The 19,724-nt window shown below is 50.2% G+C and overlaps 9 protein-coding genes across 9 annotated transcripts; 5 read left to right on the forward strand and 4 right to left on the reverse strand.

Moving 5' to 3' along the window:
• Positions 1-743: 743 nt before the first annotated feature.
• Positions 744-2,526, forward strand: BO87DRAFT_379280 (aromatic alcohol reductase). Its single transcript, XM_025623996.1, has 4 exons — positions 744-882; positions 965-1,249; positions 1,315-1,641; positions 1,699-2,526. Exons 1-4 carry the CDS (start codon positions 796-798, stop codon positions 2,077-2,079), a joined length of 1,080 nt encoding a protein of 359 aa, XP_025476604.1. The 5' UTR covers positions 744-795; the 3' UTR covers positions 2,080-2,526.
• A 75-nt stretch (positions 2,527-2,601) lies between these two features.
• Positions 2,602-4,550, forward strand: BO87DRAFT_365583 (putative amino acid permease; the record flags this gene model as incomplete). Its single annotated transcript, XM_025621802.1, has 5 exons — positions 2,602-2,826; positions 2,882-2,939; positions 2,990-2,996; positions 3,043-3,200; positions 3,263-4,550. Exons 1-5 carry the CDS (start codon positions 2,679-2,681, stop codon positions 4,548-4,550), a joined length of 1,659 nt encoding a protein of 552 aa, XP_025476605.1. The 5' UTR covers positions 2,602-2,678.
• Positions 4,551-5,143: 593 nt separating this feature from the next.
• On the forward strand, positions 5,144-9,465 carry BO87DRAFT_341292 (RNA dependent RNA polymerase). Its single transcript, XM_025620689.1, has one exon. The coding sequence runs from the start codon at positions 5,442-5,444 to the stop codon at positions 9,360-9,362; it is 3,921 nt and encodes a 1,306-aa protein (XP_025476606.1). The 5' UTR covers positions 5,144-5,441; the 3' UTR covers positions 9,363-9,465.
• A 310-nt stretch (positions 9,466-9,775) lies between these two features.
• On the reverse strand, positions 9,776-11,035 carry BO87DRAFT_315863 (uncharacterized protein; the record flags this gene model as incomplete). Its single annotated transcript, XM_025619714.1, has 1 exon — positions 9,776-11,035. The coding sequence occupies one exon, from the start codon at positions 11,033-11,035 to the stop codon at positions 9,776-9,778; it is 1,260 nt and encodes a 419-aa protein (XP_025476607.1).
• A 1,097-nt stretch (positions 11,036-12,132) lies between these two features.
• On the reverse strand, positions 12,133-12,760 carry BO87DRAFT_315700 (uncharacterized protein; the record flags this gene model as incomplete). The annotated part of the gene is made up of 2 exons (XM_025619705.1): positions 12,133-12,541; positions 12,609-12,760. 2 exons carry the CDS (start codon positions 12,758-12,760, stop codon positions 12,133-12,135), a joined length of 561 nt encoding a protein of 186 aa, XP_025476608.1.
• A 638-nt stretch (positions 12,761-13,398) lies between these two features.
• BO87DRAFT_379286 (uncharacterized protein) lies at positions 13,399-13,898 on the forward strand. The gene has a single exon (XM_025623997.1). It carries the CDS (start codon positions 13,628-13,630, stop codon positions 13,892-13,894), a length of 267 nt encoding a protein of 88 aa, XP_025476609.1. The 5' UTR covers positions 13,399-13,627; the 3' UTR covers positions 13,895-13,898.
• Positions 13,899-14,433: 535 nt separating this feature from the next.
• Positions 14,434-15,448, reverse strand: BO87DRAFT_379288 (putative carbonyl reductase; the record flags this gene model as incomplete). Its single annotated transcript, XM_025623998.1, has 2 exons — positions 15,078-15,448; positions 14,434-15,012 (listed from the first exon to the last, which is right to left on the reverse strand). Coding segments are annotated over exons 1-2 (638 nt in total), but the record flags the coding sequence as incomplete, so codon positions are not given.
• Positions 15,449-15,878: 430 nt separating this feature from the next.
• On the reverse strand, positions 15,879-16,456 carry BO87DRAFT_399825 (uncharacterized protein; the record flags this gene model as incomplete). Its single annotated transcript, XM_025625473.1, has 3 exons — positions 15,879-15,927; positions 16,014-16,131; positions 16,264-16,456. The coding sequence occupies 3 exons, from the start codon at positions 16,454-16,456 to the stop codon at positions 15,879-15,881; spliced, it is 360 nt and encodes a 119-aa protein (XP_025476611.1).
• A 233-nt stretch (positions 16,457-16,689) lies between these two features.
• Positions 16,690-19,621, forward strand: BO87DRAFT_140517 (uncharacterized protein). Its single transcript, XM_025618111.1, has one exon. It carries the CDS (start codon positions 16,923-16,925, stop codon positions 19,470-19,472), a length of 2,550 nt encoding a protein of 849 aa, XP_025476612.1. The 5' UTR covers positions 16,690-16,922; the 3' UTR covers positions 19,473-19,621.
• Positions 19,622-19,724: the final 103 nt, after the last annotated feature.

Genomic DNA, 19,724 nt, shown 5'->3' on the forward strand with positions numbered 1-19,724 from the left:
GACACCAAGCAACAAAACCGCCGCGGGCAGAAGTGGTCATGAAACCCCAGTATCGTCACTTGCCTTACGGCTTCCCGGGCAGGGGAATGGCGAGTGACGTAATTTCCCTTTGGGTGTGTTTGACTCCCGAGCCACCGGGCCGCAGCAGAGAAGTAACGCCTCTTTGGGGCCGATGTTCCGACTAGTACTAGCAATACTGTTAGTGTGCAGGTCTTGCAGGTCGCGAGGACGAAAAAAGGAAACAGAAAAATGTAATTATTACAAAGTATGTTTCCTTCCAACAAAATCAAAAATCATTTTCATGGTAGACAAAGCCCACCATTGAGTGGTCTAGAAGACCCTCAGTGCTGAGCACTCGCCCCGATCGTAGCATTCAAGATACGATGACGCATGATGGGGTCCCCCGGAGGACAGGCAGCCTGCCTACGAACGGAGGACAGCCGCCCTTCCCTTCTCCAGCCGATTCCACGCACCTTTAAGGGGGGCACGTATCTTAGGGAGCTTAACATCCACAATCGACCCACCCCTGGCCACTTCTGGATAAGAAAAAAGTGGGTAGTGACCATCCTCCAGTGGGACGCTGGCCTTTATAACGTCGAATGACCCTCCATTTGGCCTGGAAACGTTAACGTCAAAAATACATACTTGGGAAACGGCAGGGAGACAAAACCTGAATTCTTCGCCTTTTGATAAATCCCTTCCACCCCCCTCCCAACCCTCCCAACCAACAAACTTGCATTACCTCGAACGATCAGTATCCTTCCCTACGAATCATTGCCACTCTCTGCAACCATCATGTCGCGAACTAGAGTTCTGCTGGTCGGGGCTGCGGGCGAAACGGGCGGCTCCATCGCGAACGGACTGCTTGAGAATCCCGGCTTTGTAAGAACCCCCCTGCTCTCCTTGTATTATCTCTCATCTCTGAGCCCACGACTAATCTCTGCACTGCTTTTCATTATTATAGGAAGTGCATGCTCTCGTCCGTCCCCGGTCGGTTCAAAAGCCTGCCATCGTAGCCCTCCAAGAGCGAGGTGTACAGATTCGCAAGGGCGATCTCAAGGGCCCTGAGGAGTCTCTCGCCGACGTGTTGACCGGAATCGATGTCGTTGTCAGCTGTGTCGGTCCTGCGGAACAGCAGGACCAAATTCCTCTCGCTAAGGCTGCAAAGAGTGCTGGAGTTCAACGATTCATCCCATGTGGCTTCATCACTGTGGCACCACCTGGTGGAATCATGTGGTTGAGGGACGAGGTAAGTCGCTGCCGCCGCCGCACACACCATACCTTCCGTGGATCATCAGCTGACTTCTCCTCCAGAAAGAAACAGTGTACAACCACATCAAACAGCTCCGACTTCCTTACACCATCATTGACATCGGTTGGTGGTACCAGCTTTCTTACCCCCGCCTCGGTTCCGGAAGGACCGACTATGCCATGACTACGGCGAACAACGAAATAGTCGGTGATGGCAACACACCTCTTGCCCTAACGGACCTTCGAGACATTGGACGCTACGTCGCCAAGATCATTGTTGATGACCGGACACTGAACAAGATGGTTTTCGCCTACAACACGGTCCTGACACAGAATCAGATTTATGACCTTCTGGAAGAGATCAGCGAGGAAAAGATCCAAAGGAATTATGTAAGTACAGTGACTCGCTGCAGGTTGTTGGGTGTAAGCTGATCTCATCTGTCACAGATCCCTGAAGAGACTATCTACACAAGGGTGCTTGCAGCTCGGCAGTCCAGTGAGACCTATCCCTTCGATCCTGTCAAGTTCATTCCGAGATACCTCGCCGAAAACCAACTGTCATGGGGTGTCCGCGGTGACAACAATCCTGAGTACGCCAAGTACTTGGGCTACTTGACCTCCAAGGACCTTTATCCCGACTTCGCTCCTCACGACTTCCGGAAATATCTTGAGGAAGTTGTCCGAGGCACGGCCAAGGGTGTCTACACCGACCGGGTAATCTCCAAGGCTCACCAACGGATGTTCCCTCGGACTGAATCGAGCGACTCGCTTTACACCCGGATATTCCCGAGAACGGAATCTAGCGACTCCCTCTACATGTCGAGGTAATCAGGATATGCATTCTACTTTCCAGCAAAAGGATTTTGAGGCGACGCTAGACGTGCCTCCTGGGACCCGGCGCGATGTGTATATGACACCAATCTGTCGAAGCCACGCCATGCGATGATGGCTTCATTCTCTTCTCTGCCTTATTCCGCTTACACGAACGGCTTATTTTCCGTTTTTTTTTTTTTTTTTTTTCCTATTCCCTGGGGGCTCTAGACCGGCGTTTTTGTATTTATGATGGATTATGGTCGTCTGAGTGGGTAGGACTCACCAACTCATTTCTTTGATTTACCAATGTATCTGAGGGGCTTTCAGCCTTGATTGGACGATATCTTTCCGTTTAAGCCAGAACTTACTTCTACTTATACCCATGCCATTTCAATCCAACCTAAGACGTGATCCACAATTCCGTCTCACGTTACCCTTTTAAGTAACTAATTACTAAGTGTATGCGGAAAAGCACGCATATGGCTCCCGGGACATGCTCCTTCCGTGTGTACGCCTTCCATTTTAGCTGAGCTGTCTAATTTTTCCAATACTCTGAATTCTGAATCTCCAATTTAATCGCGTGTTCAGCTAGATGCTCGTCTCACGAAGTGAGCATGCCTCAACCAAGCCAGGGAGTACAAGGATCTGAAAGAGTTATCCCCACGAATGAACACTACGCTTATTCAACACGCCCTCCTAGCCAGGATGGGCTTTCAGCGGCTTCCTACGGTGTCTTGAAGCCCCAACAGATAACCATGGTTGGTCAGTATACCAATTGAAAATATTCAGACTTCGAACTGATCTTTCGTCTTCCAAGCTATTGGCGGTGCTATCAATACAGGTTTGACGATCTGCGCAGGGAATGCACTGTCCAAGTAAGAGAACAATCCCCAACCTGGAAAGCCACAATTGACACTTGAAAAAGAGCAGGTGTAAGCGTCTCGCTCTCTTTCAACCTACTGTTACTAATTCGGTTAGCCTGCATCAATTTTGATCTCCTATACATGTGTTGGGATAGTTGTCTACTTGGTTCTCTGCGCTCTAGGTGAGGTGGCCTCGTGGTCTCCTGAGCCATCCATGACGGACCATGCGACTAGACTCTGTGATCCTGCGCTTGGGTTCACTCTGGGATGGATGTGAGCCGCCTTGAATGGGATTGGAACTCTACCTCCAACATGCAATAACCACAGAATGATAGATACTGGTTCAAGTTCATGGTCGTCATCCCTAACCAGCTGGCAGCAGGGGAGTTGCTGATAGCCTACTGGCAAGATAACGAAGCGAAATACTCGGTTTTTTGGACTACGGCCTTTTTAGGGGTCATCATAGCCGCCAATTCCATGTGCGGTCGATATCTAGGGAAGTACGAAGTCATCTTGTCATTCTTCAAGGTCCTGGTGATGTCAGGGCTTATGGCTCTATCTATTGTCCTTGCACTTGGAGGGGGCCCAGATCGCGATATGAAAGGCTTCCGCTACTGGAGAGACCCTGGGGCCTTCGCTAATGGAACAGGGGGTGCTGTGGCAGGTACCGTCCGTGCTATTTGCAGAACAGTCCCATCCGCTACGCTCGCCTATCTTGGAAGTGAGTTGATGGGAATGACGATCCTGCGCACACCAAACCCCCGAAAAGCGGCAGGACGGGCGATCAAGGTGACCTTCTATCGCATCTTGGTTTTCAATATTGTCAACATAACGCTCTTAGGAATTCTTGTTCCCCATGACACCCACATGCTAGCATTTTCCCACAATACGCCCCAGCATCGGACAGCCTCGGCTTTCGTAGCTGTTGCTCAATCAGCCGGCCCTTCGGTAATTCCACACATCCTAAACGCCTGTCTTTTGCTATTCGTGCTATCGGCTGCAAACCAGGCTCTTCAAATGGCAAGCGTAACACTACAGGGTCTTTCATTGGACAAGAATGCCCCTCTCTTCCTGTGCCGTACTAATAGGCGAGGAACTCCCATCTATTCGTTGGGTACATGCTCTGCTTTGGCGTGTTTGGCGTACCTGAATATCTCCAGTGGCTCTAAGAGACTGTTTGAATACTCGGTCAACCTGGTTTCCATGTTCAGTATCCTGACGTGGGCTTCAATCCTCGTGATCCATTTCTCTTTCATTCGAGCAAGAAAGGCTCAAAAGATCACTGATGAGGTCTTGTCCTTCAGAGCGCCCCTTGGGCTGTTCGGATCGTGGGTTGCACTGGTAGCATGCGTATTTGTCACGGTCATACGTGGGCTCGACTTTGTCGACCCAGAATATTACCCCAAAGGGATCGATCGCAGCATGGCATTCGTGACCTCCTATATAGGCATTCCACTCTATATCACGCTCGTGATTGGGTATAAGATCGGCACCAAAAGCAAGCATGTACAACCACAGGATGTTGATATGGGATCCTTGACACCCATACCAGAGCCGCACTCCGCAGATGTGAATACCGTGGGACAAGAAGGGCCCTATTCAGTCCCATCGGTCCGGACGTAGACCGATCAGGACCTCTTTCAGTCTGGACAGTTCCTTTTGATGCCGCTGCAGATCCCAACAGATCATGTCCAAGCAACCGGGGAGGTCTATGTTATGGAGCGAAACCCCATACACATTGTTACATAGTACAAAATTACCGCCCCATTGCATTCACTGTGGAATTCGTTGGCGGCCGATTGATGTGCGATAGATATTCCTTTTCCCTTTCTTTTCTCCAATTTGTTTGTCATTCTGATCGGGCAAGGAGTGGGGACTGTCACTGGGTCCGTTTACACGGCAACCAACAAATACAATCACGGCCTGGAATAGAGTCAGATGTGCGCGGCCAAATTGAGACATCCTCGAATCATCATAACAATTACGGTTGCAGTCAAGCACTCTTACTGGATCACCAGAATCAGGCTTCCAGCCTTGTAGATGTATAAATTTGTACTAATAAGCCTGTAGCACACAAGGCTGAGCGGTAACGGCGCCAAACATTCAGCCATGATTTGCTGGGGTGGGGGAGCTGTCATGGATGTTGTTAGTTAGTGTGGGCTCAACACCTCTCCCTCTTTCTTTCTCTTCTGCATCTCCATCCGTTGTGCATGCCCCTCCCTGTTCCTCGTCTCAACCTCTGCGACTCCGATTTCTAAACAGCATCAGTCTAGTTTGTCTGCTTTGACCAGAAGGGCAATGCATTTCATGTGCATGATGCCGAGATCAAACTCCGTTTGATTTATTGAGCTAACCATTTGTTTATATGGTTCCCATTCTGTCAGGGTACTACAGGGGAGATTTGATCAGAGTTTTGGATAGGACAAGTGCGCATCGCTTCTTTGCAACGTAACTGTTCAGAAACTGCCAGAGCATTGGGAAAGAACCCCGTCGCTTGTCCATCTATACCACGAAATGACTTTCCCCCGTACCCCAGTCAGAACTGGTCAGGAATTGAACAAGTTGATCGATTCGATAAACGAGCAATTTGGTTTGGACATCCCAAACCCCCTTTATTTCTCTCCATCTATTGGCAAGAATGAAAAGTCACTCGGCTGGAGCCTCTATGGCCGGATCCGAGTGCTATACTTCAACCGCAAGGTGGACTTGAACCGAATCTTCAATGACTTCGAGGAGTGGATTGTCTCCCAATCCACGGTGCTACCTGCTGGGGGTGGTCGCTGGGGACATATACCTGGCTCATTCGCGAACACCTCGAGAGATATCTTGATCAGCAACGGGAGCAGTACTATTGCAAAGGAGGAGCGCCAACGATATCTCGAAAGATTGATCAATGACGAACTCTATCTGCTTAATGGCTCCTTTCCAGCTCCCAGGAAGGTCGACGAACTGGTAGAAGAGCCTCCTGCGCCATCAGGCAGCTCGCTCAAGAGAAGGCTTTCCGTGGAAGAGGAATTCCACACGGCTCCCAACTCTCCGGTCAAGGATCCAGACAGGCCGCAATCGCCTATAACCAAGGAAGACTCCTGTGATCTTCCCATTGGAAACGTCAACAGGACCGGATTTCCGGTCTTACAGCCATCAAACGCCACAGTGCCATTCAATATATTCAAAAGCCCCAAGAAAACCGACAGCGATAAACCCTCCAAATTCGTGGAACGCCTGAGGGGTTCCGACAGTTACCAGCGTTATGATGCAACACCAACCTCCAACGATCGGGCGAATTTTAGCTTCAGCACTGTAGCTGATACTTCTTCCGGCTTTCTTTATTCGACCACTGCTCCCTACGAGACCTCGTTCACGTCGAGCACCACTGAAGTCGATGAGTCAATGTTGGAAACCGAACCCATGTACGAGGACTCCGTAGGGGGCCATTATCTGAGTGAGCAAACAACAGCAACAAACCTTGCTGAAATACAGAATCTAGAGCAACTCGCTTTCCAGGAGCCTCGCGATTCAATCGAGGGGCGCATTATGACAGACCTTCTCCAGTTCGGACCATTCTCGCTCGATCATCAATACCCAAGTTCCGTCACGCTTCGATATAGATATGAACTCGAGAGAGTGGCTAGGGAGTGGGGTGTATCCTTGGACCGCATGTTGGTTGGTCCCAACATCTCTTTCAAGACGCTTGATGATTTCTGGCGCTGGATAGAGGGGCATAATCAGCGGGAAGGGAAACGGCTCCCCGAAAAGTCCTCTCGCAAGGCTTGGGATGCAGCTATTGGGAACTTCAGGACTGACAAACATTCAGAAGTTGTCGTACTAACTGGGGATTTGGAGTGGTCCGAACAAGGGGTCTTGAAGTTAAGATTGAATCCGTTAAAGACTGAACGGACCTGTCGCTTTCACCGGCGATTTGGATCTGATAGGTTTCTCATTCTGACAGTGCCAGCTCCGGCGCGGCCTCCATCACATCTTCGACTGCCCTCTCAGCCTACACTCCTGCGAGAAACCCTGGGTTTATGGCTAACGCAGAATGTTCATCGATGCTTAGGGAGGACGTGGAGGCCTTTTTTCGTGGATGAGGTCAAGTCGAAACGCAAAGCAGACGAGCCTAAATTTCGAATTGATTTCTTTGCAATCGACGGGATTGATTTTGACCATGGTTCCCCTGTCCCTCCTATTGCACCTCCCCATCAAGACAGTAGCAACCGCACTCCAATGAGCCTAGATGCGCTGATTGATTGGCACATTCCTCGAGAAGAAAACCTCACGCAAACCAACTGCAAATTGTTTCAACGCTTCTCATTGGCTCTCTCGAAAACATACGCTACAGTGGTCCTACAACCACGGCAAACTCTACCATTACCAGATGTATCCAAACCTGTCATGAATGATGGTTGCGCTCTGATGTCTAGAAGTTTGGCCAATCAGATTTGTGATTCATTAGGTCTGACGGGATACACCCCAAGCGCCTTCCAGGGTAGAATAGCAGGTGCGAAAGGGCTATGGATGGTCGACAAACATCGATCTCACGTCACAGCTGACGATGACGTATGGATCCAAATATCCGATTCGCAGTTGAAGATAAAGCCGCATCCTCACGAGTGGGATGGGTCGATAGACGATGAGAAACTTACCTTTGAGGTTGTCAAGTGGTCTAAACCTTTGCGTCCCGTGAATCTGAATATACAGCTTTTGAGCATATTGGATCACGGCGGGCACATTAAGGATTATCTCGCAGATCTCACTCGATTAGGAATCCAATCGTTATATCAGGAATTTGCGGACGTTCTTCAATCCGACAGCGCAGTGCTCTGCCGGAGCCTAGTGCAGAAAATCCGGCCGTCCGGGGATGATAGCTTTGGTCCGGTGTCTCAAAGGACCTGGCGTTTCGAAAATTGGATGAGCAATGATGCCGAGTTTATAATCCGCCTTACTGAAGCTGGCTTCTGCCCTCGGAGCTTCCATTTCCTCCGTAAGCGATTAGGGAAGTGCCTACGAGAACTCCTGAAGCGGCATGTGGACGAACTTCGCATTGAAGTGCCCCTCTCAACATACGCGTTCTGCATTGCTGACCCATACGGAGTCTTAAAGGAGGATGAAGTTCATTTTGGCTTTTCGAACGTCTGGCGCGATGGAAAGGGGCAATTTGAAGATATCCTACTAGATGGCATTGACGTCCTCGTCGGCCGTCTTCCCGCCCATCTGCCCTCAGACATCCAACGCCGGAAGGCAGTGTGGAATTCAGAGCTACGACATTTTAAAGACGTAATTGTCTTTCCCAGTGTTGGCAACATACCTTTGGCACATATGCTCTCTGGTGGTGACTACGATGGCGATACACCTTGGATTTGCTGGGACCAGAACATCGTCCGAAACTTCAACAATACCAAGTTGCCAGATACAGAGTTTCCGCCGGAGCATTATGGACTTACCAAGTATGCTGTAGACATGGAACACATCCAATCCATGGATGAGTTCCTCCAGAGCTCATTCACATTCAATTTGACCCTGTCAAACCTAGGTCGCTGTACCGTGGAGCATGAAATGATCGCCTACGACGAGGAGTCAATCGGCTCAGACAAAGCGAAGGAACTCGCCTGTCTCCTCAGTCACCTAGTCGACGGCCGCAAAGCAGGAGTCCACCTATCCGAGCAAGCATGGCGGCAATACCGCAAGAAGATCAGCCCCCGGGCACGCGAACTCCCCGCATACAAGAAACCCGGCCGAAGGCCCAAGAAATCCAACATCATCGATTACCTCCGGTTCGAGGTCGCGACGCAGGAGCGGGACAAGATGCTTACCAAGCTCGAGGCAGAATTCCCAGAAGAGGAGGCATCCTTCAGCAAAGACGAAGACCTGACACGGCCCTGGCGTACGATCCGCGAAAAGATCAAGAACGAAGGCCAACGCGGACAGCTATTCGCCGCCGCTAAGGGCATGAGAGAAAAGATCAGAAAACTCTACATCCAATGGAACACGGCTATTTCCCGAAGTCAGGACTCATTCTCCCCTCACGCGCTGGACGCTGCAGGAGAGGCCAGATCCATTCCTCCCCCGGAAGACGATCACCCTTTGATACTGGTCTGGCAGCACTGCCGTGACGAGTGGCTCCGGGTCCTTGCGTCTTACACATATAACGAATATCCGCGCGCCAGCTTCGTCATGCATGCCTTTGGCGAGGTCCTCTGCCAGATCAAATCGAGCACCTTACCGACACGATCAGTGACGTCGGAGATTCTTTCTTGCTACCGTGTCAACCAGAAGGTGGTTGCTCAGCTTACCGCACAGGATGTGGTTGAGGAAGGTGAAGAGAGGCTAGACGGGGAGGATGAATATGAGGGGCACGAGGCGATTGAAGCAATGCATTTTGGGATGCGGTCGTCAGGCGGGTACTTTGATCCGGATGATTGCTTGTCTGTGGAGTGAATTCTTGGTTTGGGGTCGGTTCTCGTTGTGGGGGACATAGTATGTGTTGGATACGATATATTATGACTTGGATTTCAGGTAGATTCTGATGATAGGATATGAGCGTATGAATCATGCTATGAAGATAGATTGTCTGTGTGCAGTTAAAAACAGTAACACACGGTTACGGGGTCTCTCACATGTCAAGGAGTGGTGGTGCACCTTCATTATTGCTTCCGGTTTGCTCACATTCCATCCATCCGGCTTGAAGAATGAATGGTCACCTTCCTACATTCCACCCCATCCTCATCCCTCACTTATCACATGTAATTTAGAGGGGAGATTAAGAAGAAACTGAGAAAAAAAAAAAAAAAGCACTACACTATACCGGACAGAAAGATCATTAATTCATATATCCATTTCATTGCTCCTAGTCATCTAATAACCTCCCCAAACGCCATCTCCTCGACCTCCACCTCCCTCAAAAACCTCCTCTTCCCATCATAGTATAACCCATCACCACTAACACCTGGTACCTGCGTCGAGCAATATAACCTCACTTTGACACCACCACTACCCCTTTTCACCATACGCGGACTAGTATTTCTAGGCAAATTCCTCTTACTCCGCATCATCATCATAATCATCTCCTGTTGTCGTGCCCTCTCCTCTTGTATAACCGCCCACCGGGCTTGACTCTCCTTATAGCGCTTCCTTCTCATTCTTGCGCCTTTATCCCATAGTTTCACTTGATATTTCATTTGTCGGTTCGAGTCGCCTGGCCAGTCGCTTGGGCGGTCATCTTCTGTTGATGATGAGACGGAGGATGAGAGTGATGAGCGGGGGAGGTGTTGTCTCTGTGGTGGTTGGTAGAAGGGAGATTGGTAGGATTGTTGTTGTCGGTTTTGACGTTTGCGGTAATTCTGACTTCTCAGAGAATAGAGATTCTGGGACGGTCCGAGTTGGGGCTGGGGAGTGTAAATGCCAGTAGCACTGACAGATACTCCCTCATCCTCATGATTGACAGGATGCATCCTCTTCATCCAATCTTTCATTTCGTATAGATCAGTCACGTCCCGACAGAGACCTAGCATGCTGCGACGCAGAAGGTAATGTATGTGGATGTGGTAGTCCACGAGGTATTTTGCGAATTTGTGGTCGTTTGTCGGGTCGTGGCTGAGGTAGATTTGGAGTTGGGTGCTGTAGGATTGTTCTTGGGTTGGTGTGAGGAGGTGTGTGTATGTTGGTGATTGCTCTTGTTTATTACCTTTACCTTCTTTAGGGGTTGGAGGTATTTCGTCGGGTGGTATTTCTTTGTCTTCTGTGGTGGTGGTGAGGCCTGGGGTCAGGAACGGCGGATCGCGGGAGGCATCGTAGATGCCTTTTATGCGATCATCATAGTAGATGTCCTTGGGGATGCGGGTGATTGTGCAGCTGGTGCAGGAGAGGGCTTCTTGGAGGGAGGCATTCTGTTTTTGTTCTCTCAGAGACAAATTCAGAGTCTTTTGGGGGGTAGGTTTTGGTTGTTCTTTTTTGTGGATGGTTTTCTCTTCAACTCTTTCTGTGCGGGATGGTTTGAAAGGGATTGATTTGGTTGTGTGTGTGGATGCGAGAGGAGGAGGATCGGGGATGAGAGTGAGAGAAACGTACCATTGCCATATCCTCTCCATCAAGGGGAGGATGATGTGTAGCATGAGGCATGATGTTGGTTGGTACATTTGGATCATAGGTTCCGATATTGGATCTGATAGTAGGAGTTGGGTGTGGTGGAGGGGAAGAATGCTATACTAGTTCCATATATGGTGGTATAGAGGGGTGAGTTGAGAAGAGTATCCAGAACAAAAATAGCTTCGAGCTTACTATGCCATCTTCTCAAGGGCATAACAAGAATATATAATACAGAGTATACAATGATTTCCGACAATCCATTGTCGGCAAGTGCCGCATTGTTTCATGAATATCCTCATACTTGAGTGATGAAAGAATGGGTGGTTGTTCCATTTGTATATACTATTGGTGGTAAGATATGGTTTCCGGGGCCGGGCACATGATGTCGGAGCTGAGATGAATGTGATGGGGTCATTGGAGGATGATAAGAGGGGATCCTGTATTTGGTGTTAGTAAGTGATGAAAGTGACGAAATCAGAGGAATGAGAGAGGGAGATCATGGGGATTGGGATGGACTCAGCTGGTTTGGGTTCATACTTTGTAGGAGAGTCAAGTGATGCGGGTTGGGAGGCTGTCAGGTGAGGGTTGTTGCTGCTTACTAGTAGTAGTAGAAGTAGTAGGTACATAGTAGTGATGGAAATACATATCTGTAGATGCCGGTCATGATTGCCCTTTATAATTTTGCAAGGTTTAGAACTGAAGAAAATTTGAGGGAAGTACCCGATTATTCTAGGGATGTGGGATGGATAATTACTAGGATAAAAACATTGGGTACACGCATGGTTTGCCTGATTTTGGGGTTATTTTTTTGGTTGAATAGTTGGTATCACCTATATGTGGTCACATGATATAACTACCAAAGGACCTACTCCATAACCAGGTTAATGCCATGCCGACCCTCTTTTTTTCCCTCTCTTTTTTTCATATAGCAAACTCATATAGCAAACGTACTGTACAGCCAACTGCTGTACGCAGCTCTGTTCTCACAGTAGTGCTGCAGGACATCTCAGAAAATGTATACACAAGATCTTAGATCAGAAACAAGACCCCAAATTGCAACAAGTAATATTCCAAAGACCATGACTGCTGGCTAATAGCTATCAAAAAAGCCCACTTGTCCTATTTATGGCGGACCATCACGGCCCCACAGCCAGAGTAGTCTATCCCTGATTGTGCTGTCATCCAGACTGTCATAAGCGGGCGCTCTTCGACGCATCAACTGCCCATAAGAGGGCTTTGGTCCGTTCAGATCCACCCAGCCCTTCTTCCGCAGTTTCATTGCATACTGAAGTATGGAATTCGAGTTGTGGTCAGTGGGCATGAAAGGGCACTCAAAACTCCATTCAACCTGAAGCCGTGCATTGTCTGCGCTCTCGTAACCCAGAGGATTATAATCGAGCTCAGAAGAGGGCGCATGTAAAATGACTTCAATCGAGCCCCGATAAAAGGCTTCGCGTGCCAGGAGTCTTATGTGGAATTTCATCGCGCCGAGCTCCTCCTGCGCAAAAATAACTGACTTGTGCAGTGTCCAGCTGGATAAAATATATTAATCAGTATCAGACAGGGAGAACCAAGGGGAAGGGGCAGATAAATACTGACCTTCTGTCTGTTTCTGCACAGTCATTCAACCAGTAGTTCAGCCATCTTTCCAGCATATCTTCGGGATTGTCCTTTTGTTGGGATGGGTTTTGCCAGGTGTGACATAATTCTTCGGTATTAGTTGATGCTTTAATCGACTTGATTCCAACCATCTTCGTACAGTCAACCCAAAGATCAAAGTCAATTTCCTTGACCTGTTCGTCTGTGAGCTTTGATCCTAAGATTTGGATTGATATCTTAGGTGGTGAATTCAGCTCTTCTCTCAGAGAAGAAAAGAGTGGAAGTTCGGCCATGGTTTTTTTTCCTCTTTCTTGGGTTTTGTAGTAAAGGTGGATATTAGTAGGCAAGGAAATGAATTGTGGGAATGATAATATCTTCTAGTTGATATATGACTGGCATGACTGACATGACTGAAGAGATGCGTCAGTCTTGATAACCACTTCGGACTAACGATCCGGCTCAGTTACCTCATATACTTACTATTTCGAGTAGACGAGGACTGAAGGAAGAGATCGATCAGAGTAATTACCAGAAATTAATATCCACTGTTCAAATGATGTTGTTAAGGAATGTCTTGTTTGTTTAGATGGTAGTAATATATCCACATCACGTACTAAAAACATCCTCTCGACACTGACAGATTTCTGCCTGAGAAATAAGAGAATAAACATCTACATACTCCATCAACATGATCCCTCTCTTCCCAACAACCTGTCTCCTTCTCTCCCTCCTCTTCCTCCTAATTCAGCACCGCAAGGCCATCCGTTCCATATTCCGAAAATATATTACGCCGAATTACACCCGCCTACCCGTTTACCAACACGAAGTCGAACTGGATCATCTGCACCGGTATGTATACTAGTACCAGTACTACTGGTAGTACATCCCCAACGTTCCAAGACCAACCACATCAGATCTACGACTATTACCCTTTAGTTTGATCCTTCCTACTGAACCTACCAAGCACATCACGCCTTGAGGAATACATCCCACGCACAATGACATAAATGAAAAAAAAGATGACTAACACGAACACAACATCCTGCTGCAGTGATCACCATTTCACCACCAATGGCTATGCTGCTCCCCCCGCAACCCCTCTCTCGAGATACTTCGACCCGGATTCATCCGTCATATACCCGGGGGTCATGGAGCCGCCCTTCCCAATTATTCCGGAGATGGGAGACGATTGTTATAGTGTGGATGGAGATGAAGATGAAGGGGAATGGGTAGATGGGATGGTGGATTCGGTGGTGAAGTGGGTGGTGGAAAAGGTACAGGAGTGACTGTTCTCTTCTGGTTCTACTAGTTGAGCGGATGGGTTTCATTTTTTTTGTCGGTCGTTATGGGATAATACATAATAGAGAGACATGCTAAGGTGCCTCGTGTGTGGGTGAGAGTAGGTCACATTACTGTGATCTACTCCGGGGGACCTCACGCGATCGTGGACCTACGTCACCGCCGATCCCCAGTATTGATGTCCTGCAACCTGCAAGCCACGGCTTATGCAGGGATCTATGGTAGTGGTTGGCTGGAAGTGGTTGGCCTGGTTCCTTGGCCTTGACCGGGTGTGGTTGAATCTAAGAAGCGCCACGAACGGGCTTGATCGCGAAGAAGTCCAGTCGTTCATTTCGTCTATCGTGTAATATATCTTTCATATGTATCGCTGCAAGTTAAAATGTACAGATCATAAAATGCCATCTATATCATCAAAAGCTTATGGGGCGCAGTAGCCGCCGTCAACCACAATGTCTGCTCCAGTAGTGTAGCTGGATGCATCCGATGCCAGGTACAGATACGCGCCCTTCAGTTCCTCGGGCGTTCCCTCGCGACCCATGGGGATCTTATCCTTCCAGACGGTCTTAGTCTCAGTTGGAATGAAGTTCGAAATCTCTGTTGCGATGTATCCCGGGGAGACGGTGTTGGCACGTGCGAATCTGACCCACTCGACAGCCAGCGACTTGCCTGCATAAGGAATTAGTACGATGCAAGTCCATTCCTCCAAGGCCGCTTCACTTACAGAGATGGATAACGGCCGCTTTGGAGGCATTGTATGCTGCCTGCATCTGAGGGAAGTTGACAATGTGACCGCTCATGGAAGCGGTCGCCACAAAGCTGCCATAGGTGAAGTTGTTAAGTGCGTTACCGTTGATATCGGTGCCCTCCTCCTTCTGTCTCCTCCAGTGGGTTGCTGCCGCCCTGGCGCAGTAAAATGTCCCGTTCAGATCGACATCAACCACATTCTGGTAGTGGTCCAGCGGACCGTCGACCATGGGACCCTTAGTCCAGGGGACACCGGCATTGGCAATGAAAACGTCCAGTCGGCCGTTGAAGTCTTTCACAACCTGGTCAACGGCCTCCTGCACGGCTTCGGGCTTGGTGATTTCAACCTTGTACGCCTGGGCTGGAATGAGCATTAGCAAAGTATGCCAGGCGGTAAGTGGGGAAAATGGTCTGAGGGCTACTGACCCTGGACACCATACTTGGAGGCAATCTCCGCGGCCCGCTCGATGCAGCTAGGGTTGCTGCTATACCACATGGCCACATTTGCACCGGCTTCAGCCAGGCCACTAGCTACGGCAAGACCGATGCCAGCACCGGCGCCTGTAACGATGGCAGTCTTGCCCTTCAGTGAGAACATGCTCAGCAAGCCGGGGTGGGCGGGAGCGGTAGTGTTGTCATGGACAAAGAGTCCATCTTTCTGAGGGCTGGCAGCCATTATCGGATCTATGGGTGGAAAGGGGGTGTAAAGAGAGAAAGTTCTCAGGTAACGCAGGAGAGTCGGGAGAGAACGAAGTGAAGATGTGAGACAGCCTAGCCAGGTGGCGGGCAGCTTTATATCGTAGATTGGAGCTTAGATATACACACCACTACGGCCAGCAACGAAAACACTATTAGGACAGCAAGCCCACTAGGAGCCCCCCGCGCCGGTGAGGGGTTAACTGGGCCATTGCCCCCCTCTATGCAGTTGGTTGGCTCCTACTCTGGAGTTCGCATTATTCAGAGTTTGGGGTTGGCTATCGAGGATAAGTCTAGTTGCCCCGACTGGCCACGCTCACTCCATCCAGCTTTCTCGTCTTGGTGGGTTCTACTGACGCTAAGCGGTCCCATAGTCTCCAAGGCGGGTGAAGACGCCCAGACTGGGGGTATCCGGGCGTGGGTTGACAACAGGCGCCCCATGCCCTGCTTCTGCAGCTTTCGCTTGCTTTCTTTATCTCACTGAAGTCCCCATCGGTATCGGGATCGGGGACCCTCTGGCATCTGACGGCCTCAATCAGACGATGACCTCGGAAATATCAGGAGACACGAGACATGAACACTGAGTAAGTTCGGCATTAGTCAACCTCGTTTGTTTCAAATCCGAGAGGCCGGCGGATCCGGACTCGTCGTATTTCCGTCCCGCACCCCCGTGACAGCGGCTGCCCGATTGGGGTTTCCCAGGGAATCTCCACTTCCACCTCCACTTGCGCTTTTACCACGCGAAGGTGAGAAGAAGAAAAGACACGCGCAGGGAGCTGCGTTGCTAATGCAGGTGTTTCATGCCTTCTGTGATATACTCGTGGTTTTCTCATACTTGAGCCTGCATGCGGTGCCATTTGGCATGCCAAGAAGGGCTACTGGATTCCTTCAACCCAGGACGTACATAGTCCTTTACAAAGTAGTGGTTTGCTGTTAATAACCAACACTACAAGCGAAAGTAGTTGCACGATAATGGTCTCCATGAAGAGGGACTCGTTGGAATTTACCATGTTCCACGAGCTCCAGGGGTGCTCAATTCTTGACGGTTTCGCTAACATTCTTCTAGTTATCAGTGGAAACTCTGCGGCCTCCTGTAGATCTGCTAGCATCTTGGCGATGGTCTATTCTCGACTTATTTTCTAAATCGAGACATTACAGGAATTCTGGGACCGAGCTTCAGTTTGATGAGGGCTCCCTACCGCCAGTCAATAGCTCGCTGGGAAGGATGGTTGGTTGATATCGCAGCATTCCTCGCGAGCCGACAATAATGCTACCACATTCCCATGCCCCAGCCGGCTGCCATAACAAACGCAACGCTCCCTCACGAGCGCGTTTCCTCCCATCCATCATGGATCTCTCTGTTCTCTGATTATCCTTGTGCTGGCGTTTCCGTGGCTAGCAGTTGCTACTCTTGCCTGGTCTTCGGCGCCGTTGAATGCCGTCCGGAACCATCGCGGAACTGGTATAGACACTGGGACAGGTACCAGCTCGAGTGTATGGGGTTGAAGCGTCCACTCAAAGTCTAAAGGAACCAGGTTCTGCCAGCTCTGGCACCGAGAGCAGGAAGAAACGACAATGCCGCCATTGACCACGGTAATAGCGATAGCCGTGAGCTGCTCCGTCCTCTTCATTGTGTCTGCGATAGTTGGCACGGTTATTTGGATAAGAGTCCGTCAGGATCGCTTGTCGCTGGCGGTGGCAAACGCGAAGCAGGATGGATTTGCTCTACAACAATACCAGGGGGAGACGCTGACAGAACTCTCGCGGGAGGAGGGCACCGCACTACGACAGTATGGACAGCTCCCATATGGAAAGCCGTCTGAGTGGGGAGTCCTTTCATCTCGCGAGAGCCTGATTCTATCCCCTACGGACTCCGACACGTCATCTCCCTTGGACGAGAAAGCCCGTGACATGCGTCGTTCACTATCACGGTCTCTTTCAAGCCGCTCTGCGCGGTTGTCACGACACCTCCTAGGACCGCAACGACTCAGCTCACTGTCCCCACTAACGGAGCATTCAGAGAAGCGGCAATCGGCTTCACCTACAGTATCTGGAATCGACGATAACGTGCCGAACTCTGCTGTCGAGGGTGCGTTCGAGCTAGCAACGGAGACCACACCGCGGCATACACCAGACCGAGAAGAAGAGCAATTGAAAGCAAGTCTCACAAACCGACCAGGCTCGGGGACATGGCCATTGAAGCATCATAGGGAGCGGTCCGGCAGCCTGTACCCGCTCATGGAGGATAAACAAGGCGGTTGCAACCCATCCAATGGTCGGGTACGTGGGGGAAGCATCACTGCTCAAACGGCCGGGTCTGCGCCCGATCAACCTGTACCTCCACCACCGTGTGCCTATCCGCCAAACCGCTTCCGTTTGTCAAGGAATGACTCAACTTGTCTCTCTTCGCTGAGTCTCGAAACCGCAGACAGCTCCATTCTGGAGGACAGCAGAAGAACGTCGACAAATGTCGACAGTACTTTCACATCGCCCGCTTTGCCTCCATGTCCCACATTCGCCCCGTATGATGCCAATGATGTTGGACGGATGGAATATGATCGAAGAGGCCTTGGGCCAGCTCCAGTCGTACCATCTCAATTCGTCTTCCCGTCAAATTCTGGCACCGCGTGGGAAGCCAGGAGACTTGAATCATCACCTCGCTCTTCTCCGCGTCGAAGCATGACCACACGGAGCCCGACTCATTCGACGGAACGCGTCAGTCCATCGCCACGACGAACCGAGTCTCTGTCTGAAATCAAAGCCAAGCGAGACTCATCCCTGTGGGTGAAGCCTCTGGATCTGAGCCGCCCGCCTTCCCTCAATCCAGTACCCAATGGAGCCTTAGTGCCACATTTCAGTCAAATGCAACGCCGTTCGATGTATGGTGATCAGAAGAACGAGCTCGATCCGTTTTACAACGTGATGAGCAATTCTGCCTTGAGCACTGACCCCCGATTGAAGCCTAGTACCACTGGGATTCCGGATGGTCCTCTGCTAGGCCCGAACAGTCATCTTAAACCCCCTCTGCCCTCTGCACTCAAAGGGAGCAGTAGCACCCGCAAAGGCCATCGGCGGCAGAACTGCGTTCGGATCTCGATACATCCTCCAATCACGTTTGGTGGCCCAGTCTTCTCGCCTACGGCCGAGGAGCCCGAGGAGACCGACGAAATTGATACCAGCCGGGCACAAGTTCCCAATCCATCAATCTCCCATGTTTCACTTCAGTCCAACGGTTCAGGCCTTTCAGTGAGTCGGGCCAGCTATGACGAGCAACAGAAGGAAAACCCACGAGTTACGGAGATTCCAGATGAATCCTCACAGGGAGGACCGCCGAAGCTCAAGGTGAACTCACCTACTGATGCCGGGGATCGCACTCTGAATATCATGGACATGGAGAAGACATTGCCTGATATTGTGACGACTCTACCGCCCCCCAGGATTGATACCAACCTGTCGACTACGCCATCTCCGGAAAAGAACAGTCCGGTCTGGATGATTCCGCATTACAACAGCTCGCCGACGGGATTCGAAAACTTCTCGAACCCTGGCAGTCCACGCCGTACAGCCGTCAAGGGGCCGCGTCAACCTCCGCCGCGATCAACAGCACGCAGCAGCTTCCGCTCACTGAACCCCCTCGATGATAATGCCATGACACAGTCAAGTCCGCCGATGCGTCATTCGCGCGGTCCCAGCATGGGCAAGGAACCGGTACGCAATACAGCCGAATCACCATTACGTTCGAAGAACGACCCCAAAAACATGGTGGCCCCGCGGTACCAGGGTAGTCCGCATCACATTGTTTCTCCGATCAGCTATTCTCAGGCGCAGCTCTGGCGGCCAGCAGCCGCTGTGCCAAAGCCGCCAACTGCGAACAGCGGCATCATAGTTCCCATTTGGGAAGACCGGGCTTTGGAACCCAAGGGCAAGGGTCCCAGGAATTCTTCAATTACTTCGCCCAGCGAACCTTCAACCCAAGTTGGGCGGTCAAAGAGCCACCGATTGAAGCCCGGCCCTGGCAGCTCCCGACACGGATTTCGAACCCCGACGAAAAAGCCTGTTGGACTGGGAATCGGGGCTGCCACGCCTGGAAGTTTGTATGATGGAGATGGGTTCCTGAAAGAATAGGGCGCATGAATGGACCGATAGTTGATAGCGGCGTTGATTGTTTCTCTTGTTTCCTTTGCTTGGCTAGCGTGCGGGCGTGTCTACCCTCCACTGTAAAGATGAACGTAGGTAATAGGTAGGATTAATAAAAATTTAATCTAAAGATGATGGTCACTAATCTCCTTCAAAGTAGTACTTGGCAATTGATCCGTTTCATAACAAGTGACTAAGTAGCATCTAACTTTACAAAAGTATTCCACAACACACACACCA

The sequence above is a fragment of the Aspergillus neoniger genome (assembly GCF_003184625.1).
Source record: "Aspergillus neoniger CBS 115656 unplaced genomic scaffold BO87scaffold_31, whole genome shotgun sequence".
Taxonomy (NCBI): Eukaryota; Fungi; Ascomycota; class Eurotiomycetes; order Eurotiales; family Aspergillaceae; genus Aspergillus; species Aspergillus neoniger.

Bases quoted from the DNA above. Each gene is read 5' to 3' on its own strand.
- BO87DRAFT_379280 (XM_025623996.1), top strand. From the start codon at position 796: ATGTCGCGAACTAGAGTTCTGCTGGTCGGGGCTGCGGGCGAAACGGGC. The intron at 883-964 runs GTAAGAACCCCC...TCATTATTATAG, and splicing joins TGCTTGAGAATCCCGGCTTT to GAAGTGCATGCTCTCGTCCG. The intron at 1,642-1,698 runs GTAAGTACAGTG...CATCTGTCACAG, and splicing joins AAAAGATCCAAAGGAATTAT to ATCCCTGAAGAGACTATCTA.
- BO87DRAFT_140517 (XM_025618111.1), top strand. From the start codon at position 16,923: ATGCCGCCATTGACCACGGTAATAGCGATAGCCGTGAGCTGCTCCGTC.
- BO87DRAFT_341292 (XM_025620689.1), top strand. From the start codon at position 5,442: ATGACTTTCCCCCGTACCCCAGTCAGAACTGGTCAGGAATTGAACAAG.
- BO87DRAFT_379286 (XM_025623997.1), top strand. From the start codon at position 13,628: ATGACTAACACGAACACAACATCCTGCTGCAGTGATCACCATTTCACC.